Below are 20536 nucleotides of genomic sequence, written 5' to 3'. Positions count from 1 at the left end.
GAGGGAGAGATAAACATATTGTCACTCTCACTCTTTTGTTCCAGCCTATCATGTTCCAGTGGCAGGTTGTAGTCGAGATGACTGGAGATGGGTTGGGATGCAGTGGATGGGCAGCAGCATCCTAATCTGTCTCACTGGCCCATATACAATTAACTTTTCCAATCAGGGCTGTGGAGTCGAAGTTGGAGTCTGAGCAATTTTGGGTACTTGGAGTTGGAGTTGGTGATTTAATAAACTGAGGAGTCGGAGTTAGGAGTCGGATGACTTTTATACAAAATCCACAGCCCTGGTAAGTATTAGACTAAGGAGTCGGAGTCAGAGCCATTTTGGGGAGTCGGAGTTGAAGTCTGAGTCGATGGTTTCATAAACTGAGGAGTCGGAGTTGGAATCGGAAGATTTTTATACCGACTCCACAGCCCTGTGAATTATCTCCTAAGAGATAATTTTAATCTTCTCTTTAAACAAAATTTTAAGTATTTTACAATTGAAAAAGTATCCAAAAGTTGGTGAAAAAGTACTCCTAAAATGTATTTTGAGTATTTTCTTCCTTGTTGGTAGCTTAAAAAAGCATTTTGTGACCAGTTGTAAAAAGTTCACCCAGAAGAAAACTCGGGAGAAAAAGTAAATTGCATATTGGCCACGGTGTCTGATTTGTACTCCACAACACTTCGCTAGGTCTCCCTTTTTGCCTGTTGAGTCAATCAAGTGACTTTGCTCCACACAGTCTCCCGGATACATATACCCAATGGGACCACTACTCTGTTACATAGTGTGTGTCCTTCCCACCCCCATTCTCAACAAGTGTCACCCTCCCCACCACTACATAACCCCTGTACTAATATCCAGAGTTAGGGTAGTGGAGCACAGACACCTGTTCCAGTGCAGGGTACTCTTGTCTCCTGTGCAATGTCCTTCCATAAGGCTCCCAAGGGATATCACATGGCATGCAGCACAGCAAGAAGATGAGAGTGCCCAGTGTTGGAGCAGGTATGTGTGCACTGCTGTGGTACATGTTCAGACAAGGGATGAGAGGCCGGCAGCCACAGCTAGCATAGGCTATTATTACCCCCCGTATGTGTGCAAAGTGTTTATGGAATACCGGTATGTGTGCTCGTCAGTTTGCAATGTTTATCTGTGTCTCGTGTGTGTATATGTACAGAATATGTGCGTATGTGATGTGTGTATATGTATGTGTAAATTTTGTGCTGTGTGACTATGCTATATCTGGGTCTGAGGGCTTGTGCACACTTACGCTATATACAACCACATTTTCTCACAGGTGTTTTGCAACTCTACCTATTCCTTTGTATGCCACAAATTGCATGCATTTTCAGCTTCAATACAGCACAGTACCATGAGAGACGTGTCATCAGTAAAAATGCATCTTGTTGAGTGGCAATGCACAGTATAGCTGTACACATTGATATGAAAGTCTTTGAAGTTTCATATTCTCCTGCATATATCACAGAGAACTGAACGTGTGTATTCACTAAATAATGGTACATTTTACTCGTGCACACAGTGCACATTCATTTTCCCAGGCATTTCATGAAATATGTAAGTACATAGTTTGGGTAACTCACAGAATGATTACTGTTGATTTAAAAAATGCCAACATATTCCCTGGCCCTGTACAACATAAGACACAAACATGGGGAATAAAATAATACAGACCGTGGTATACACCAACATATGAAATACAGAGTTGGTACAAAATACAGAATTGGTAATTACAGTGACAAAATTAATATAAATAAATGTGTAACAAATTCCAAGACATAGAAGGGTGAGAGAGCCCTGCCCGTGTGAGCTTACAATCTAAAGGCACATACACACATTACACAGGCAGCATACGCATTGTGTATATTGGGATTTAGTGTTGTTGGCTTGAGCTCCTTTTTTAATACCAATGTTTAATCATTAATAATTGAATTACTTATTAGTAACTCATTTAATTAATAATTACTAATTTAACCGTGCCATCTCCAATCTGTACATTATAAACTATTACTGAAGGGTATCTTGATAGCAAACCTCCTACTTTCTCCAATTAGATTTTTTTTACCTATCTACTAACACTGTTTTAGCTCACAGCAAGTAAATACAATTACCAAAAAGTAGGTAAGAAAAAGTATATCACACTTCAGTTAATTTGGAGTACTTTGTTGCGTGACGGAGCATTGGATGTGTTTTGGAAGGAAAATTCAGTGGAAAGGAGAAGCTTGTGTTTTTTTGTTTTTTTTTTACTTATCTGTATTAAACCTTTTAAGCTCCAAATAAGCAAAGAGCTGCTAAAATAAGGCAAAAAAAGTGGTATAGAAGATAAAGCAACTTATCGAATTTTGAAATTTTTTTTTTTTTTTTTGCTTGAAAAGTGCTAAAATGTTATTTATAGATTATCTGAGAAATAACTAAGGAGAGTTAATGCAGGAGATGTGTTATGTGAATCATTCATTCCCATTGCTACTGAAAATTATAAGCTTTGCAGGTAATGGCATTTTCACTAGACAGAATCATACCCTAGTGAACCAGGGATAACACATTTTACAGCTCTGTCCAACAAGATGAGATGACGCTGTGCAGGAGTAAAACACTGTTATTTAGGTTCAGCAGAAAATGACTGAGGTTAAATCAAGTGAAAGAAAGTTTAGTTTAGGTTTGCTGTAGGTATAAGTACATTGGTACTTTCAGGATGGTTCACCTGTCTGATGAAAGCTGTCCTGTCTCACTCACAAGCTGCTTGCGCATTTTAGGGGTAGAACACTTATTCAGCATCACTACGTGAAAGTTTGTTTTGAACCTAACATGCATCTTGTAAATCAAGTAGCTTCCGTAAAACAGGTATGTACCTGAACAAGCACGACAGATTAGGTGTTTCTGACTTTTTTGTCACATCTGACAAAATGAGGTACATGCTTGTTTCAGGTGTGTGATTCAGCGGCTACCGCAACCAGCAGGTTACCAGGCAACTGGTATTGTTTAAAAGGAAGTAAATATGGCAGTCTCCATTGTAAGGGAACGAGTCCAATTTGTGTAGTCTCAGGGGGTTTAGGCAGATTGCAGGGACCAGTTTGGTCTTAGAAACAACAGTTCAGTCAGCAGACCAAGTTTTAAGCTGATAGCATCAGCTTTATTTACATATCCAACACACAGGAGTACAACAAAAAACAAAACATAAAAATAAACCCTAGCCTGTCCGGCTCTAACTAACATACATAGATTCCCTCTCTATGCAATAGAGAGGATCTAGCATCCAGCTCTACAAACAGTATGCTTAAGTTTGGTTACTCACTGTGTCTGGCTCTCTCCTTACTGCAGGCAGGCAGATCCCAGGAAGAGAGAGAGAGTAACACTGGAGACACCATATTTAAAGGGTTTCCCCTGAAGCCTAATGAGGCAATTAATTAGCCAGGCTTCTTCAAAAGCCTGGATAGCCTGGTGAATGGAAGTCCCACCCGCTCACTTCCATTCACTCCAGGGCCCCTTTTACCGGCTTTTCCAAAAAGCCAAATGCAGTGAAAGAACACCCTTTCACTGCTGAAATGCTTGCTGCCCTGGAGTTTTAACATATATAAGAGAGAAATCTGGGAGAAATATACACACCTTCTACCTCTAACCCAGCATTTCTCTCACACACCCTCCCCCTCTGTTTCGACGTAGGGGTCGGAACATAACTAGCCTCAAGACAGTGTACCCGGGACAAGGCATCTGCATTTCCCAGCTGGGACCCGGGTCTATGCTCCACTGTGAACTTGTAGTTCTGAAGGACCAGGAACCATCTTGTCACCCTTCTATTCTTTTCCCGATTTTCACACATCCATTTTAGGGGGGCGTGATCAGTAATTAATGTAAACAGGCGGCCTAACAGATAGTATCTAAGCTCCTCCAGAGCCCATTTAACTGCTAAGCATTCCTTCTCTACTGTAGCATAGTTTCTTTCATGGATGTTCAACTTTTTACTCAGGAAAACCACAGGATGCTCTGAACCTTCTCTGATTTGGGACAGTACTGCTCCCACTCCCACATCAGATGCGTCCGTCTGCACAATAAAGTTTTGTGTGAAGTCTGGGGTAATCAGCACTGGTTGGCTACATAAAGCTTTTTTAAGGGTCTGAAAGGCCTGTTCTGCCTCAGAGTTCCACTTGATCATTATAGACTTGGTCCCTTTTGTAAGGTCAGTCAGGGGGACCGCTATAGTGGCAAAATTAGCTATGAACCGTCTGTAGTAACCAGTGATTCCCAAAAAAGCTCGAACCTGTTTCTTTGTCAATGGTCTAGGCCAGTCCTGAATTGCTTGCACCTTGTTAAGCTGAGGCTTAACTAGCCCTCTGCCAATGTTATACCCCAAATATTTGGCTTCTTCCAGGCCTATGCTACATTTCTTTGGGTTGGCTGTCAGTCCGGCCATACGTATGGAGTCCAGCACGGCCTGTACCCTAGGTAGATGGGATTGCCAATCCGCGCTATGGATAACCACGTCATCCAGATACGCTGCTGCATACTGTCTATGGGGCCTTAAGATTTGGTCCATGGTACGTTGGAAGGTGGCAGGGGCCCCATGTAACCCAAATGGCAACACAACATACTGGAACAGTCCTTCGGGAGTGCTGAAAGCAGTTTTCTCTTTGGCTTGGTTTGTCAGGGGGATCTGCCAATAGCCCTTGGTCAAATCTAAGGTCGTCAGATATCTGGCTGTTCCTAGTCTCTCAATTAATTCGTCCACACGAGGCATAGGGTAGGCATCAAATTTGGAGACAGCATTTAATTTTCGAAAGTCATTGCAAAAGCGCCAGCTCCCATCCGGTTTAGGAATTAAGACAATTGGACTGGACCAATCGCTATGCGACTCCTCAATGACCCCCAACTCCAGCATTTTTTTAACTTCCTGAGATATGGCTTCTCGTCGAGCTTCAGGCACCCTATAAGGTTTTATGTTAACCCTTACCCCAGGTTCAGTTATGATGTCATGTTTTACCAAAGAGGTTCGACCAGGTTTCTCCGAAAAAACATCCCTATTCTTCATTACAAGGGCCTGTACTTCTTTCCTCTGAGTGTCGGACAAGGAGTCTGCCACCTTAACCTCTGGCACTAAGGGTTCTGCACTTAGAAATGAAGTAGGCTTGGTGAACAGTGACATCCTTTCTTTCCAATGGTTTGATAAGATTGACGTGGTAAACCTGCTCAGGTTTCCTTTTACCTGGCTGGCGAACCTTATAATTTACCTCGCCAATCTTCTCAAGAATTTCAAAGGGTCCTTGCCACTTTGCCAAAAATTTGCTTTCTACTGTGGGTATTAGAACTAGTACTCGATCACCAGGGGAAAAATTACGTATTTTAGCACTCCTATTATACACCGTCCGTTGGGCTTCCTGCGCCTGCTCCATGTGTTCTCTTACTATGGGCAGCACTGCAGTTATCCTGTCCTGCATTTGGCATATATGCTCAATGACACTTTTAAAGGGGGTGGGTTGACCCTCCCAGGTCTCCTTGGCTATGTCCAACAGGCCCCTAGGGTGTCTACCATATAACAATTCAAAAGGGGTGTATCCTGTAGAGGATTGGGGAACCTCCCTTATAGCAAACATTAGATAGGGTAATAAGTAGTCCCAATTTTTCCCGTCCTTGTCAACCGCTTTCTTAAGCATATTTTTGAGGGTTTTATTGAACCTTTCCACTAACCCATCAGTCTGGGGGTGGTATACAGAAGTGCGAAGTTGGTCCACTTTGAACAATCTGCACAACTCCTTCATGACCCGGGACATAAATGGGGTACCTTGGTCAGTAAGTATTTCTTTTGGGATTCCCACCCGGCTAAAGACTTGTACCAACTCTCTAGCAATGGATTTCGATGAGGTATTACGTAGGGGAATGGCCTCGGGGTATCGGGTAGCATAATCCATTATTACTAATATATGTTGGTGTCCCCGTGCAGATTTTACTATCGGGCCTACCAAATCCATTGCTATCCTCTCAAATGGTGTCTCTATCACAGGGAGAGGGACCAAAGGGCTACGAAAATGTGGCCTAGGAGCCGAATACTGGCAGTCTGGACAGGAACTACAGTATTCCTCGACTTCACAATGTAGTCCTGGCCAGAAAAACCGTTGCAAAATTCGCTCCTTTGTCTTCTCTACCCCTAAATGTCCACCCATCACATGTTTGTGTGCAAGGTCAAGTACCATACGTCGGTATGGTTTCGGGACAACCAGTTGCTCCACCCGATCATTTCCCTTTTCTACTACCTGATATAACAGGTCATTTTGGAGGGCTAAGTAGGGACAAGAGAGCGTGGAGTCAGGGTTTACGGGTTTCCCATCTATAACTTTTACATTAGCCCTTGCTCTAGATAAAGTGGGATCCTTTAACTGTTCTGAAGCAAAATTATCCCTCCTAATCTCCAAATCAGGCATGTCATTTTCTTCCTCAACCGAGTCTACATGGACTTCCCCCTCTGGTATCACCTGGTCAACCTGGGGTTCCATGTCTACCTCATCAGCTTCCCCTGCTAAAACAGAGAACGGAAAATCTCTAGTAGCCCCAGCCTCCGGTACACCCTCAGACACATTAGTACCAGAATCAGGGGAGCTTCCCTTTGAGCAAGATTGGTTCATAACCTTGTCTGTCTCCCACAATTTCCAAAAATGTGGGAAGTTTCTACCCAAAATGACATCGTGTGGTAAAGTGGGAACCAACCCTACGGGGTACATTAATGTCCCGTAGGCAGTTTTGATTTCCACTTCCGCAATAGAATACTCGCGAGTATCCCCATGTATACATGTAACCCCTACTTTATCATGCACATATTGAGGAGTTTCAACCAACACAGATTTCATCAGGGTAACCTGACTACCAGAATCCAACAATGCATTTACTTGTTTTCCTTCCACAACAACATTACACAGGTGCTTATCATTCCCTGTCTGTGGAAGGGCTGTACACACAATCTGAGCAAACATTGACGTACGTCTATTTGTTAAGGCCATATCACACTGCATAGGTTCATCAGTTAGGCTGCAGTCTGCAGCAAAGTGTCCCAGCATATTGCACCTGAAACACCGCACTAACTCTTTATTAGGTCCTCGGCGAGGAGGGGGCCCTCCTGACACATTTTGGTACTCTCTGAGTCTAGCGCTAGTAGATTCTCCACGTTGGAGCATGCTCTTATCAGTTGTAGATCCTTTTTTCCAAGCAGGAAGCTTTCCCTTGGGAACCTGGGTTCGCTCTACTTGTTGAAGGCTGAGTAGCTCCTCAGCAGAAACGTACCTCTCCACCATTTCCACAAGCTGATCAGCAGTTTTTGGCTCTGCATGGCTTACCCATTTGCGCAAAGGTGTCGGTAGAGACCTAAGGAACCGGTCCATCACTACCCTCTCCACGATCTGTGGTCCGGTTAGAGTCTCCGGTTGCAGCCATTTTTTAGTTAGATGAATTAGATCATGCATCTGGGAGCGGGGAGGCTTTTCTGTTATAAACATCCACTGATGAACACGCTGGGCGCGGACTGAGAGCGTGACCCCCAGTCGGGCCAGAATCTCAGCTTTTAGTCTGTCATAATCTTTAGCGGCTACGTGATCCAGATCAAAATAGGCTTTTTGGGGTTCCCCAGATAGAAAGGGGGCCACCAGACCCGCCCACTGCTCTCTAGGCCACTCCTCACGCTCTGCAATCCTCTCAAATGTGGAAAGGTAAGCTTCAACATCATCATTTGTAGTCAACTTTTGCAGATAGTAGCTAGCACGAATAGCACTTGACTTAGCGGTTTCTGTAGGCGGTGCTGCTGCACTCCTTGCAGCTAGCTGCTGCACCACCTCTTTGAGGAGCTCATGATCTTGACGCTGTTCCTCTCTGTTTGCAATCAGCTGTTGTTGCTGGACTCTGGTGGCCTCTTGCTGGGCAGCCGTAGCCTGTACCAGAGCCTTGACAATGTCATCCATATTGACATGCAACAAAACACTTTGTAATGATGAATTGCAATTAGGTTTCTAGCCCCTTAAAAAAAAAAAAAAAAAAAACCAAACCAAAAAAAAAAATTTTTTTTTTTTTTTTTTTTTTTTTTTTTTAATGCCAAAGCATCCTCCACCACATGTAAGGGAACGAGTCCAATTTGTGTAGTCTCAGGGGGTTTAGGCAGATTGCAGGGACCAGTTTGGTCTTAGAAACAACAGTTCAGTCAGCAGACCAAGTTTTAAGCTGATAGCATCAGCTTTATTTACATATCCAACACACAGGAGTACAACAAAAAACAAAACATAAAAATAAACCCTAGCCTGTCCGGCTCTAACTAACATACATAGATTCCCTCTCTATGCAATAGAGAGGATCTAGCATCCAGCTCTACAAACAGTATGCTTAAGTTTGGTTACTCACTGTGTCTGGCTCTCTCCTTACTGCAGGCAGGCAGATCCCAGGAAGAGAGAGAGAGTAACACTGGAGACACCATATTTAAAGGGTTTCCCCTGAAGCCTAATGAGGCAATTAATTAGCCAGGCTTCTTCAAAAGCCTGGATAGCCTGGTGAATGGAAGTCCCACCCGCTCACTTCCATTCACTCCAGGGCCCCTTTTACCGGCTTTTCCAAAAAGCCAAATGCAGTGAAAGAACACCCTTTCACTGCTGAAATGCTTGCTGCCCTGGAGTTTTAACATATATAAGAGAGAAATCTGGGAGAAATATACACACCTTCTACCTCTAACCCAGCATTTCTCTCACACCATATACTTCTCACTTCAGGTTCCCTTTAAAGCCTAATTTCAATCTGGCATAACATTCAATAAAACTTGTTTCACAACTCTTAATTGCCCATAGAGTTATCACACTTGTTTTTGTCCCAAAGTAAGGTCATCCATTTAAAATAACAAGTGACCCCAGCATAGAATACAACAGGGCTGGGCAGAAGAAATGGGCAATGCCATTACTGGCTATACTGGCTACAGTCGATAATTAGAGTGCTGACAACATCCAATGTAATAGTGGCAGAGAGCAACAGCGTGCAATAAAATAGCTGCAGTGGATTTACACTACATGTACCAGAACTCCTTAGTGGCAGTATCCAGTGGAATAGGGATGGGGGAGTTGTGGCCACATAGCCATAGCAATGCACAGGGCAATCTTCCCTCTATTTGGTGAACCAATATGCCATATCTCTAGTTTTTGTCACCTGATCATTATTGGCATTTTAAAACACCATGCCAACACGATGATGTACAGAGTGCAGTAATCCAAAGCCGATACCAGTTTAAAACAGTGAAATGCCAGAAAGGTGAATTCTGATTGGTTGTTATAGGCTTCTGCACTTGTATGTTGCTCCTTGCCTGTCTAAGTTCATTGTCTGTAACTTAATGCAGTAAGGATGCAGATAATAGGAATGAACAGCTGTATGGCAACATCCCAGCATAGTTGGCCCCAGTGGTCCCAGAGTACTGATGAGCGTTGCATTTATAAATCATGTAGAGCTGTGTACAAGCTCCCGCTTGGTTTCAGTGTTCTTTTTATTCATGAACATTCACTGAAATGATTGTCATTTCATAACCAGTCCCAAATGAGTCAGAGCGCAAGCATGAAGCTGGTATGCCCGTCCAAAACTAATGATTTGGTTTTTCAGACTTGACAGTTAACAGGCTTACTGCTGATACAGTCAACACAGATCCGTCAACATTAGAGTTTGCCATACATGACTGGTTTTCACGTATACATATTTGTCACTTGTAGTCATAGACATACATTGTGCATGATGGAAGATTTTGATGCTTTTATGATAACATTTTATCATGAGTGCGGGGCCTGCCTACATAAAGCTTGAGATTTGGATTGTATCATATGAAATGAAAAATATATTTTTGCTACTATTGAATGTAAAGAGCAAATTTAGTCTAAATGTTACAGTATATGGATCTTCTTCTAATATAAAGTATAATTACCTGCAAAGTCTCTCTCCTGGAGTGCTGCCTCATATCCACCGGCTTCTGGTGCATAGCCCCACCCCCTTGCAGGAACATGCCCTTGCCCTTTCTCTTGATTGATTCTCTAGGTAGTCTCTCCTCCTTGCAGGAAAGTGCCATGGTGCCTTCCTGCAAGGGGTGGGGCTACCTGCTAGAAGCCAGCAGCTTCAGGGCTCTGGGAGTTATTCAGAATAAAAAGACCTAGCAGATAATTCAAACTTATGTTAGCAGATTCATACAATGTAACATTTAGACTAAATTTGCTCTTTAACTAGTTTAAACATGCAGTGATGTCTTGGGAGGTAGGGGGTGCTTATCCTGCTTATAATCCATTGTAGAATAAGCGTCAACGTCCATTGCATTGATAAATGTGGCTATACACTGAGCCTTAATTCCTAAGTTTCTCTCAGCCTGAGATCCATTGATAAATATAAGAGACCCTACATTTTTTACCTTAAATGGCTGTTATTAAATGGGCACTACAGCAAAATATAGGCTATAGGGATTTCCCTAGTAGCATGTTTATATTAGAGCAACACACATTACACAGTGTTTTTGTTTACAAAGCTCATCTGGTTAATTTATAGCTCACATACAGATCCTGCCATCGCCAAGGCAAGGGAAACTTGGCTGTGTGATAACAGCTGATATCTTTCTCCTCACCGTCAACTCATAGCTCCTGTGATCCTAGTGCAAGTTCATTCAGCAGAAAGTACTGTGCTTTGGAATGTCTAACACCTTTCACAGCGTTACAAGAGCGGGCTTGCATTACAAGAACCGGGGATTGAGCAGACAAGAAGAGAGAGATAGCTGTTATTACATGGCCTAACTGAATACAGAGTGCATCGCTTCTTTTGCCTTGCACAGCCAGGATCTGAATGTGAGCTATAAATCTTATCCAGGCGGCCTTTGTAAACAAAAGCACCATCTAATATGTGTTGCTCTTCCTAATAGAAACATGCTACTAGAGAAACCCCTTTTGCCTATATTTCGCTGTAGTACCCCTTTAAGAATTATAAGCTTGTTTCCTTCGCATAGCGATAACTAAGGTGGCTAAAAAATCAATGAATCACATATTTGTGATTTTACTCGTGCACACACCTGCAGCAAGAAGGTTTTTTTTGTTTAATGGATACCTGAAGTGACATGATGAGATAGACATGTGTATGTACATTGCCTAGCACACAAATAACTATGCTGTGTTCCTTTTTTTCTTTCTCTGCCTGAAAGAGTTAAATATCAGGTATGTAACTGGCTGACTCAGTCATGACTCAGACAGGAAGTGACTACAGTGTGACCCTCACTGATAAGAAATTCCCCTTTTTATCTCTTTCATTAAAGTATGCCAGAGCTTAAATTTATGAACTGTTGATCCCTATCTCTTACCTGCTCTCAGAAGCCATTTTCTGCTAGGAAAGTGTTTTATCGTTGGAATTTCTGATCAGTGAGGGTCACACTGTAGTTACTTCCTGTCTGAGTCAGGACTGAGTCAGCCACTTACATACCTGATATTTAGCTCTTGCAGTCAGAGAAAGAAAAAAAACTGAACACAGCATAGTTATTTGTGTGCTTGGCACTGTACATACACATGTCTATCTCATCATGTCACATGTCACTTCGGGTATTCTTTAATAGGCTCACAACAAGTTTACTGTTTCAGTTTAGTTGTCCAGCTAACTCCAGCCCTGGAGAGGAATCATTAATTTGTGCCATGGTGTTTGTGTGCCGTAATAAAGCACATTAGTGTGCTTGCATTGAAATAACTGATTTACTTGCACACCCATCTACACAAAAGATCCTATGTAAACAGAAAACAGGGAGTTTCCACACTGATAGCATTTTATGAAATGAAAAATGTGATTATGTATAGCAGAGGATCCTTTCATTGCCTTTTGTCAGGCTTTGCCTCCAATGTTGGCTTCATGATGTGGTGGCTGTACATAAAGCGCTCAGGCCAGGGGCATATCTGCATTGGGGAACTGAAATATGCTTGGTTTGTCAGAATTTCAGCTGCTCCTTCAGGCTGTGAGCCAGAGCCATTTACAAACTGCTATGTGTATGGTCTCCCAAAGGGGATAAGCATTATACAAGGGAATGTTCAAGCTAAACAGAGTAGCCAGAGCTCCCATAAACAAGGCCTACCTAGTTACTGCAAGCCCCAGTCTTGAAAGCAACATCTCTTACAAAAGTCTCTTTGCCATTGCATAGGTAGCTGACTAAAATCAGTGAAATTATGTTATGTTGTACTGTACTTAGTGCCTTTCCCCTAAAATAGAGCATCCAATGTTTTTTGTTTTTGTTTTTGCATGTAGTGTGGAAACTTTAGGACATCTATTAGAACGTTATTGCAGTCCATAAGTTGGTGCTGCTGTCTTGGGGATTTCCCCTTATTTCTCATTTTTATAATTAGCAAAGAAATTTGAAGAGGACAAGGACAGGCAACAACAAAACTGCTGGCATTTTCTAAACAGTGTGTAAAATTGTGTTTCCTTACAGAAAACAGTTGGAATAGATTTCCCTATTACTAATCCAACTAAGGATGTCCTGCATTTCAATGTTCTTATGGACGGCACTGGAGTTACTGGTGATGATAATTTCATTCTACATCCGAGAGAAACCTTTCCCTATGTGGCCAAATTTTCCCCAACCAAAGTGGGTATTTCCAGCGGGAGGTAAGTCACAGTGTAAGAGTGGAGTACTGTAATAGTTTTAGAAAGCCTATTAAATGAATATAAAATATATGCTTCTTTTGAGAATAGTTATCTAACACATGACTTCATGTAATTATGCTGTCCATTCAAATTCTAACATTCCAGGACAGTTAATAGAATAAATGTCTAGTAGTTATAATTACATGTTTGTTGTGGACTATTGCAATGTGGCAAGACCCTGAATAGGACAGGCCACGTATTTCAGTCACAATTGGCTGCGTAGGGATTTCTTCACAAAACAAATCTCAGTAAATCTCATCTTACTTATTAACTCATGATTTATCACCCTTTATCTGAGGTGCAAAACAAAAACAAAAAAAAACCCAGATACTAACATAGATAGAAGGAAGCCTCTGGAATGCCCAGAGGGTTCTTGTGTCTTTCTTGACCACACCGTTACTGCACATGGACCCTCTAACTATATCCGACAAGAGTTTGTCGGATGCGTTCTCCCATTGGAAAACTCCCAACTTCCACCAACACCCAAATTATACAGTAGGTTCCACCAAAGCTGCAATTAACATTTACAGATATGTGAATCCCAAATTACCAGATGTGTGGAAGCCCTTGAATTAACTGCTTTGATGAATGGAGTGCAACATTGTTTCAAATAGAACAGTCTTCTGTGTTTTTTTTTTCTTTTTAGAGAGGTAATTTAACCGGTCCCAGACCTTGCTAATTGAAATCTAATTTCTTTTTTGGGTGTGGCTATCCCTGCCAGGGCTTAGATTTCAATCAGCCACACTGCACAGTCTCTTTGCTCTCACTGTTCATACCAGGGGCGTTGGGTACTATTCCGTTAGCCGGGCGCAACCACCAGGTGGCATTTATTTTATTTATTTATTATTTATTTATTGTATTTATAAAGCGCCAACATATTACGCAGCGCTGTATTAATTACTATTCCCCCTCCAGGCCGCCATGGATAGTAGGGAAAGATGTAACTCTGGTGGAGTTTTATCGCCACCTAGTGGATGCGCCGGCTAACAGAAAAGAAGCTGGCGTTGCTAGGTTCTCCGAAGATCCGGGACAGTTTTGGGCACGAGTGACGGGGGATCATGTGATTAATCGTGGTCCAGTAGGCGCGGTCCTAACAGGTTATGGGTGTGGAAATATGATAGGCATAACTTAATAGAGTGTGAATTCACAAAATTCTACACTATGGGCCTGATGCACTAAACTGTTGTAAAGTTTCCATGTGCAAGGAGCACACAGCAATTTTACCATTGATAACGCTGGGGGAGCAACGCTCGTTATCTCATTCGCACCACCCGAATTAATCCTTGAGTAACATACAGTGTATCGCACGTTACCACAGCTAGTGTGTGGTGCTAATGGGCTAATAGGTGGTGCTCCCCTGACATTAGTAATGGTAAGATAATGGTAAGATTGCTGTGTGCTCCCTGCCCATGGCAACTTTACCACAGTTTAGTGCATCAGGGCCTATGTCTCATGGCAATTATAACAGGCAGGCAGAATATCCCTGCATAACACTTAACCAACCTATTTCCTATAGCAGTTTCCTGTGTACAATTCCCCTCTAAGAGTCCTCCCCGTGAAAGAATGTAAAAGTGAAAAATTGCAAAAAGTCGTTTTTACAACTACATTTCACTTGAGCACCAGAGTGGAAGAGAATACCCAAATAGTGAGAGGTAGATGGAAAAGGGGAATGTTGAGTAAGAGAGGTGGAGAGATTAAGGGAGAGAAAATGGATGAAGACAAGACAAGACAAGACAAATAACATTTATATTGCGCTTTTCTCCTTGCGGACTCAAAGCGCCAATGAACAGAATAAGGCATATACCTGTATGAGTATAGTGATATAAACACAGTCATGCTGGACATATTCAGAAGAGTGGCCATGGCATACACACAGTTACTCACATTCCAGTAAGCCTATTACTTGTTCTGATGAACATGTGCACACTGTTATTAGGCTGTCAGCCTCAAAAACTCTGACACAATGAAAATACACAGGCAGATCCCCCTGTACACAGGTTCCACCTGAGAAATTTTCTGTCAGTAAGAGGCTCCGATATCTGCTGCCTGCACACAGCAGGTTCACAGATGATGAGGAGAGAATCACAGTGACTGCCCGGCTGCCTTTAACTGCAATCAGCCTGAGATTCCAGGAAAGCACACAGCATACTTTAACCCTCCTGGCGATATATTAAAAACCGCCAGGGGGCAGCGCAGCGTTTTTTTTAATTAATTTATTTTTTTAAATCATGTAGCGAGCCTAGGGCTCGCTACATGATAGCCGCTGCTCAGCGGCATCCCCCCAGCCCCGCCGATCGCCTCTGGCGATAGGCGATCAGGAAATCCCGTTCAAAGAACGGGATTTCCTGGAGGGCTTCCCCCGTCGCCACGTCGTGACGTCTAAGGGAGTCCCGATCCACCCCTTGCCGCTGCCTGGCGCTGATAGGCCAGGCAGCGCAGGGGTCTAGGGGGGGGGAGCTGTGTTGCGACGCGAATAGCGGCGATCGAGCGCGGGGCGGCGGCAATCGAAGTGCTGACGCGGCTAGCAAAGTGCTAGCTGCGTTCAGCAAAAAAAAAATTATTCAACTCGGCCCAGCAGGGCCTGAGAAAACCTCCTGCGCGGCTTACCCCGAACTACGTTCGGGGTTACCGCCAGGAAGGTTAAAGAGAAACTCCAACCTAGAATTTAACTTTATCCCAATCAGTAGCTGATACCCCCTTTTACATGAGAAATATAATGATTTTCACAAACAGACCATCAGGGGGCGCTGTATGACTGATTTTGTGCTGATACCCCTCCCACAAGAAGCTCTGAGTACCGCGGTACTCTGGGCAAACTGCCACAATGTAACAATGTTCACAGACAGGAATTGGCTGTTTACAGCTGTCTCTAACAGCCAAAACAGCTAGGAGCAGCTACATAACCTGCCCACAGTAAAAATGTCATCATGTAATACAGGTCAGAATGTGAATCTGGGAGAGGAAAGATTTTACAATGAGCAAACACTGACTAAATCATTTATACATAATTATGGTAAAAAATGAAGCACTTTTTTTACTACATTATTTTACTGGAGTTCCTCTTTAAAACCTAAGGATGTTATAGGCATCATATAGTTAACATTCCACGGTTGACACCTTTCTCTTTACAGCCCATGTGTGAGGGAAGAGGAGGGGGAATGATTACTCACATAATGAAACTGACTTGCTGCTGTGTAAAGCATCCTCTATAGCAGGCAGTGTCAGGCACCTCCCGCCTGCTTCCTGCTCTCTTCTCTCCTGATGCCGCTGTGTATTTTAAAACAGCCGCTCCACAGTGCAAAAACTGTATCCTTCCGCCAAGCCAAACTCTTGCCAGTAATGTTAATACATGGCAATAGTCCCGTTTCCAGGCTTTCTAATGTAGGTGGGACTATTTTATTTAGTGGAAGTACACATTCTGGGCACAATGAATTAGAACCTAGGCACGAGCCCCAAATGAATCAGCCTAACAATGCCCCTGGTTCATGCTTCTTTTTGCTTTTTTGCTTCGCTGCACTTGCTTTCTCCGTTGACAGCAGTGCTTCCATATCTTGGGTTAGGAGACAATTCATTGGCTACTGACATTATTACTGTGAGCCCTTCTAGGGATGATCACAGATATGCAAATGTTTCCGAGTTGATGCAAATGTATGCAATTTTTTATGCAAATATATGCAGCTTGAAAATGGACCAATCATTTAAACCTGGGTTTAAATTGATTGGTCTGTTTTCAAACTGCATACATTTGCATAAAAATTTCTGAAAAATTTGCATCTGATTGACCATCCCTAGTCTAAACAGGAACAGATGACGCTCGTCCTCAAAGGGCCAGAACCGTCTAGTCCTAAAGTGGTTAAAATTGGGAATTTTGCAATTCCATAACAATTTATTTTTTTGTACTCTAAGCACTGACTCCTTTGCGTATATGAAAAGTAATAGTCTTAGAGTTAGCTCTCACAGTATCATGAATAGAGAAATGAATATGCGGAGGTTGACAGGATTTATGACTTTTTTTTTTTTTTATTATGAAAACTGCTTTTAGCACAAAACATTTCTCTTAAATTGTGTTTTTAATGTATCATGATTATTCATGCAACAAGTTAAAATCATATTTTCCATCATGTCATTTCATATCAAGATATACATAGTAGTCTATATAAATAAAAAGAAAGCAAATCGACTCTAAATTGTATGCAATTATCATATCACCATTGTTCCTTTATTATATTGCATTTTTTAATCATTTTTCAGCAAAACATTTATTTAATTTATCTTTTCTTCATTTATTTTGCTGGGCTTCCCATCTCATGTATTTTCTGATGTCACAATATGTCATTGTGTTCTGAATAAGTCAATTAGCACATAAAAGCATTTGAATAGTCACAACTGCGCTCTCTGTTTGAAACGTGGAGAATGTTCTACTTAACTGATGTACCACCAGCTGACTGTATTCTAATACATGAGAGTAATATGGTTAAGTGTACCATTATTAAAGCAATTTTCTATACACAATGTAATTTACAATACGTCTTTTTACATTTTGGGCAGCTTTCATTAAACCACGCTGCATAAGGTATTTACCATTTCTTGTGGTAATTACCACTACGTTTTGCTGTGATCCGCTCTGTTCTTTCATTAGAACGTTTGCTAAGCAGGCAATAGCTTCTATATATATATATTTATTTATTGATGGTAAATTACCTCTTCAGGAAAAGACTTGTTTAGTTACTTTGTTGAAATGTAAAAAGCTGTATTTTAATCACCAACTGCATGATCTTTTTTTTTATCACAAACCTTGAGCTATTATTAAAGGACAACTGAAGGGAGAAGAATATGGAGGCTGCCATATGTATTTCCTTTTAAACAATACCAGGCATGCAGGTTGCCTGGCAGCCCTGCTGATCTATTTGGCTGTAGGAGTGTCAGAGTAACACCATAAACAAGCATGCAGCTAATCTAGTCAGATCTGACAATAATGTCAAACATCTGATCTGCATGTTTGTTCAGAGTCTATGGCTAAAAGTATCAGAGGCAGAGGATCGGCAAGATAGCCAGGCAACTGCTATTGCTTAAAAGGAAATAAATTTGTCTGCTTCCATATACCTCTTATTTCAGTGGTCCTTTAAGGTAACACTTAAAGAAAAAGTCAGATACTCGTCTATGGAGAGGAAAGGCTCTGGATCTCATAGAGCCTTCCCATTTCTTTCTCTGTGTTTTCGTTCCAGTGCTGTTACCCTTATTGAAGTTATTCAACCAACTGGTCGACTATGCCTTCGGGGATCCTCAGAAGGCATCAGGAGCAGTCATCTCCCTGAATGCTTAGTAGACAGACAGCTCTGCACTGCACATGCGCCAGTGCTTATTCGTTCATGAGCAGTACGGAGCTGCCATCTTCCGAAGCATTTATGCCATTGTATGGTTGTATCAGTGCACTAATCAGTAATTATCGGGTGCTGGCTGCCTAATCCCAATAATTATTTAGGTGCCCACTCGCCGAAATTATCCCCTGGGGGCCACTATAGCAGCAATTAAAATTGTGGTCTATGTGGTGCCCATTTTAAACAAATTTGACTTTACCCTTAAAGTATATTTCTTGTAGCATACAAATATCTCCTAACATCATTCCCAGCTGTGAAGATGATTTGTTGTGCTACTTGTTTTTCAGTTGATTAATATCAATGAATTCTTAGCTATTCATCCAGCCGATTGCCTCTTCTGCATATTTTATTTGAAAAGAAAAAGGTTAAACCCATGACTTTTTATGTATCTTATAATAAATCATTATGCCACATGGCTTCAGTTACTGTGTATACTAAATTAGTTGTGTTTCTCTTTGAATTATTTAGTTACCATTTCACCCATAGGAACAGAGTGTTTGTGCTTGATAAGCATACTGTATATAGTGAAGGCAGTCTATCTGATAATGGCATTAGGGATTTCAGATGCTTCTCCTTTACTCACTTTTTTCCAAACTAATACATTGTGAGGTAATGAGGTAGTTTTGGTTGTTAGAGGTACAAGCATTTCTTATGCTTAGGTGAGAAAGTTCACGTTAAATCAGGGCTGCAGCCTGCTTGAAATTTACAGATCCCAAACTTGACAATTTAGTACTGTTATTATGCACTTATAAACTGCTTTTTCCAGACTACTACACTGCACAATTCCCATCACTAGCTGTCCCTGAAAATGAAAGCATGCTATTCATGGGGTGTGAGGTGTTTTAAAGTAGGACAGCATTTCCCCTCGGCACCAGCTTAACACTGCTTTTTATTAATACATAATACTTTAAAACAGCTCAATACTCCTAACTCCTTTCTCATAGTTATTTGTATATACACACTGGGTAGAAATACGTAACTTTTAATACGTTTTTTTTAAGTTATTATTTAAAGATGAACTGTAATGACATCTAGTACAATGTAATCAATTATTCAGGGTATCCATTTTCACCTTAATTGTCCTGGTTTCATGGACAGAACCACTTATATCTAGATAATGTTGTGTATTGGCACAGTATGTAAACCCACCCTCCCAGTGATGTTTAACCTACACTTTGAGGTTATGCAGCCTTCTGCCCCAAAGCACTGTGGGTAATCACATGATTTAATTAAGTCTGCTAATATCTACTCCCCATTGTGCTATGGACTCACAAGCACAAGCTGCCATATGGAATCTATTGTTTTCCCCAGTGAAGCTCCTACACTTATTTGAAACTGCAGTAGGATGAAATAATCCAGGGCACTGCTGCAGATTGCCATTAAGATACTCTGAGTGAAGCATTGTGTCGTGTCCTCACTGATTGTAAACCTAGTTTGGCATTTACTGCTGAGATCCCTTTAACACAGTAGGTATGGCTTCAGCACCAATCAGCATTGCCAAATACATGTTATTGTACTCCTATCTATCAATGAAGATAAACAGATCTGAGGTGCATTATGGCATCAGAAAGGCACCTGCAAGCTGCAGGTGTGGTCACACTAAAAGGCCAAATAAAATGACAAACTGGGACCCGGGGAAAACAATAGACATGGCAGAGAGATACTCAAAATATGACCGAGAGGCACATGATTACGACATTGTTCTAACCTGAACTGCAGATTCTGTTGTTCCTGCTATATGTGGTTGCTGTGGGCACACCCAAGGCACTGAATCTAAGTGGCCACCTGGACTTCACTAGAGAACCCCACAAGGAATGACGCACCACCACTCCTGGGGAATTATGGATGGATTCTTTGCTGCTGGTGGTTATTAGGTTTGGGTCTCTGAGATCACCCTAAAAGAGACAAAGAGAATCGGAGTTGCTGTAATGTGGAGCAAGATCTGGATTTACAGTTGAACAAAAGTCTGGGCTACAGTTGAACAGTAGTCTGCCAAGCCTGGGCTGGCAGCAGATTTTCATATTTAAGATGACAGACCAAAATCAGGACAGGCAGATCACTTTCAGAAACAGTTGGAATAGCTGATGTCAGAGCAGTTGTATAACTAGCAGGGTTTAGGTCACAAGGCAAGGTCAAAATAAGGAGATCAGGTGAGGGATGCTGGCCAAGGCCCCAGCCTTTGTGGGCTGTGCTCAAATCAGTCCCAGGTAAGGGAGTATTACAAACATGTAGAAAGATGGTGGAGGTGAGACGCAAACAGACAGAACTCCAGTTCAGTACAGCTATGCAAACCACCTTATTTGCCAATTGCCTACACATATACAACTAAAATGCTAAAATGTGTTTGTTTTTTTACAAATGAATCATGTCTGGTGGCTATATGCATTATTTTACTCATTTTGTAAAAAAAAAGACTGACAAAAATCTAAAAAAAATGTACACTGATAGGTTTACATTGAAACAGTGCTTAGGCTTTCTGTGAATGTAACTATTTCAGTCCTTCTGGTATT

General features: G+C 41.8%; 1 protein-coding gene across 1 annotated transcript in view; it reads left to right on the top strand.

Moving 5' to 3' along the window:
- CFAP47 (cilia and flagella associated protein 47) overlaps positions 1 to 20536 on the top strand; it is a 730879-nt gene that overhangs the window by 533759 nt on the left and 176584 nt on the right. Inside the window, exon 53 of the mRNA XM_068268343.1 lies at positions 12434 to 12609. Coding sequence (XP_068124444.1) covers positions 12434 to 12609 — 176 coding nt within the window. The remainder of the gene's footprint in view (positions 1 to 12433; positions 12610 to 20536) is intronic.

Source organism: Hyperolius riggenbachi, chromosome 2 (assembly GCF_040937935.1).
Source record: "Hyperolius riggenbachi isolate aHypRig1 chromosome 2, aHypRig1.pri, whole genome shotgun sequence".
NCBI lineage: Eukaryota > Metazoa > Chordata > Amphibia > Anura > Hyperoliidae > Hyperolius > Hyperolius riggenbachi.
The sequence above is the reverse complement of the archived record's forward strand: the minus strand, read 5'-3'. Positions and strand labels throughout refer to the sequence as shown.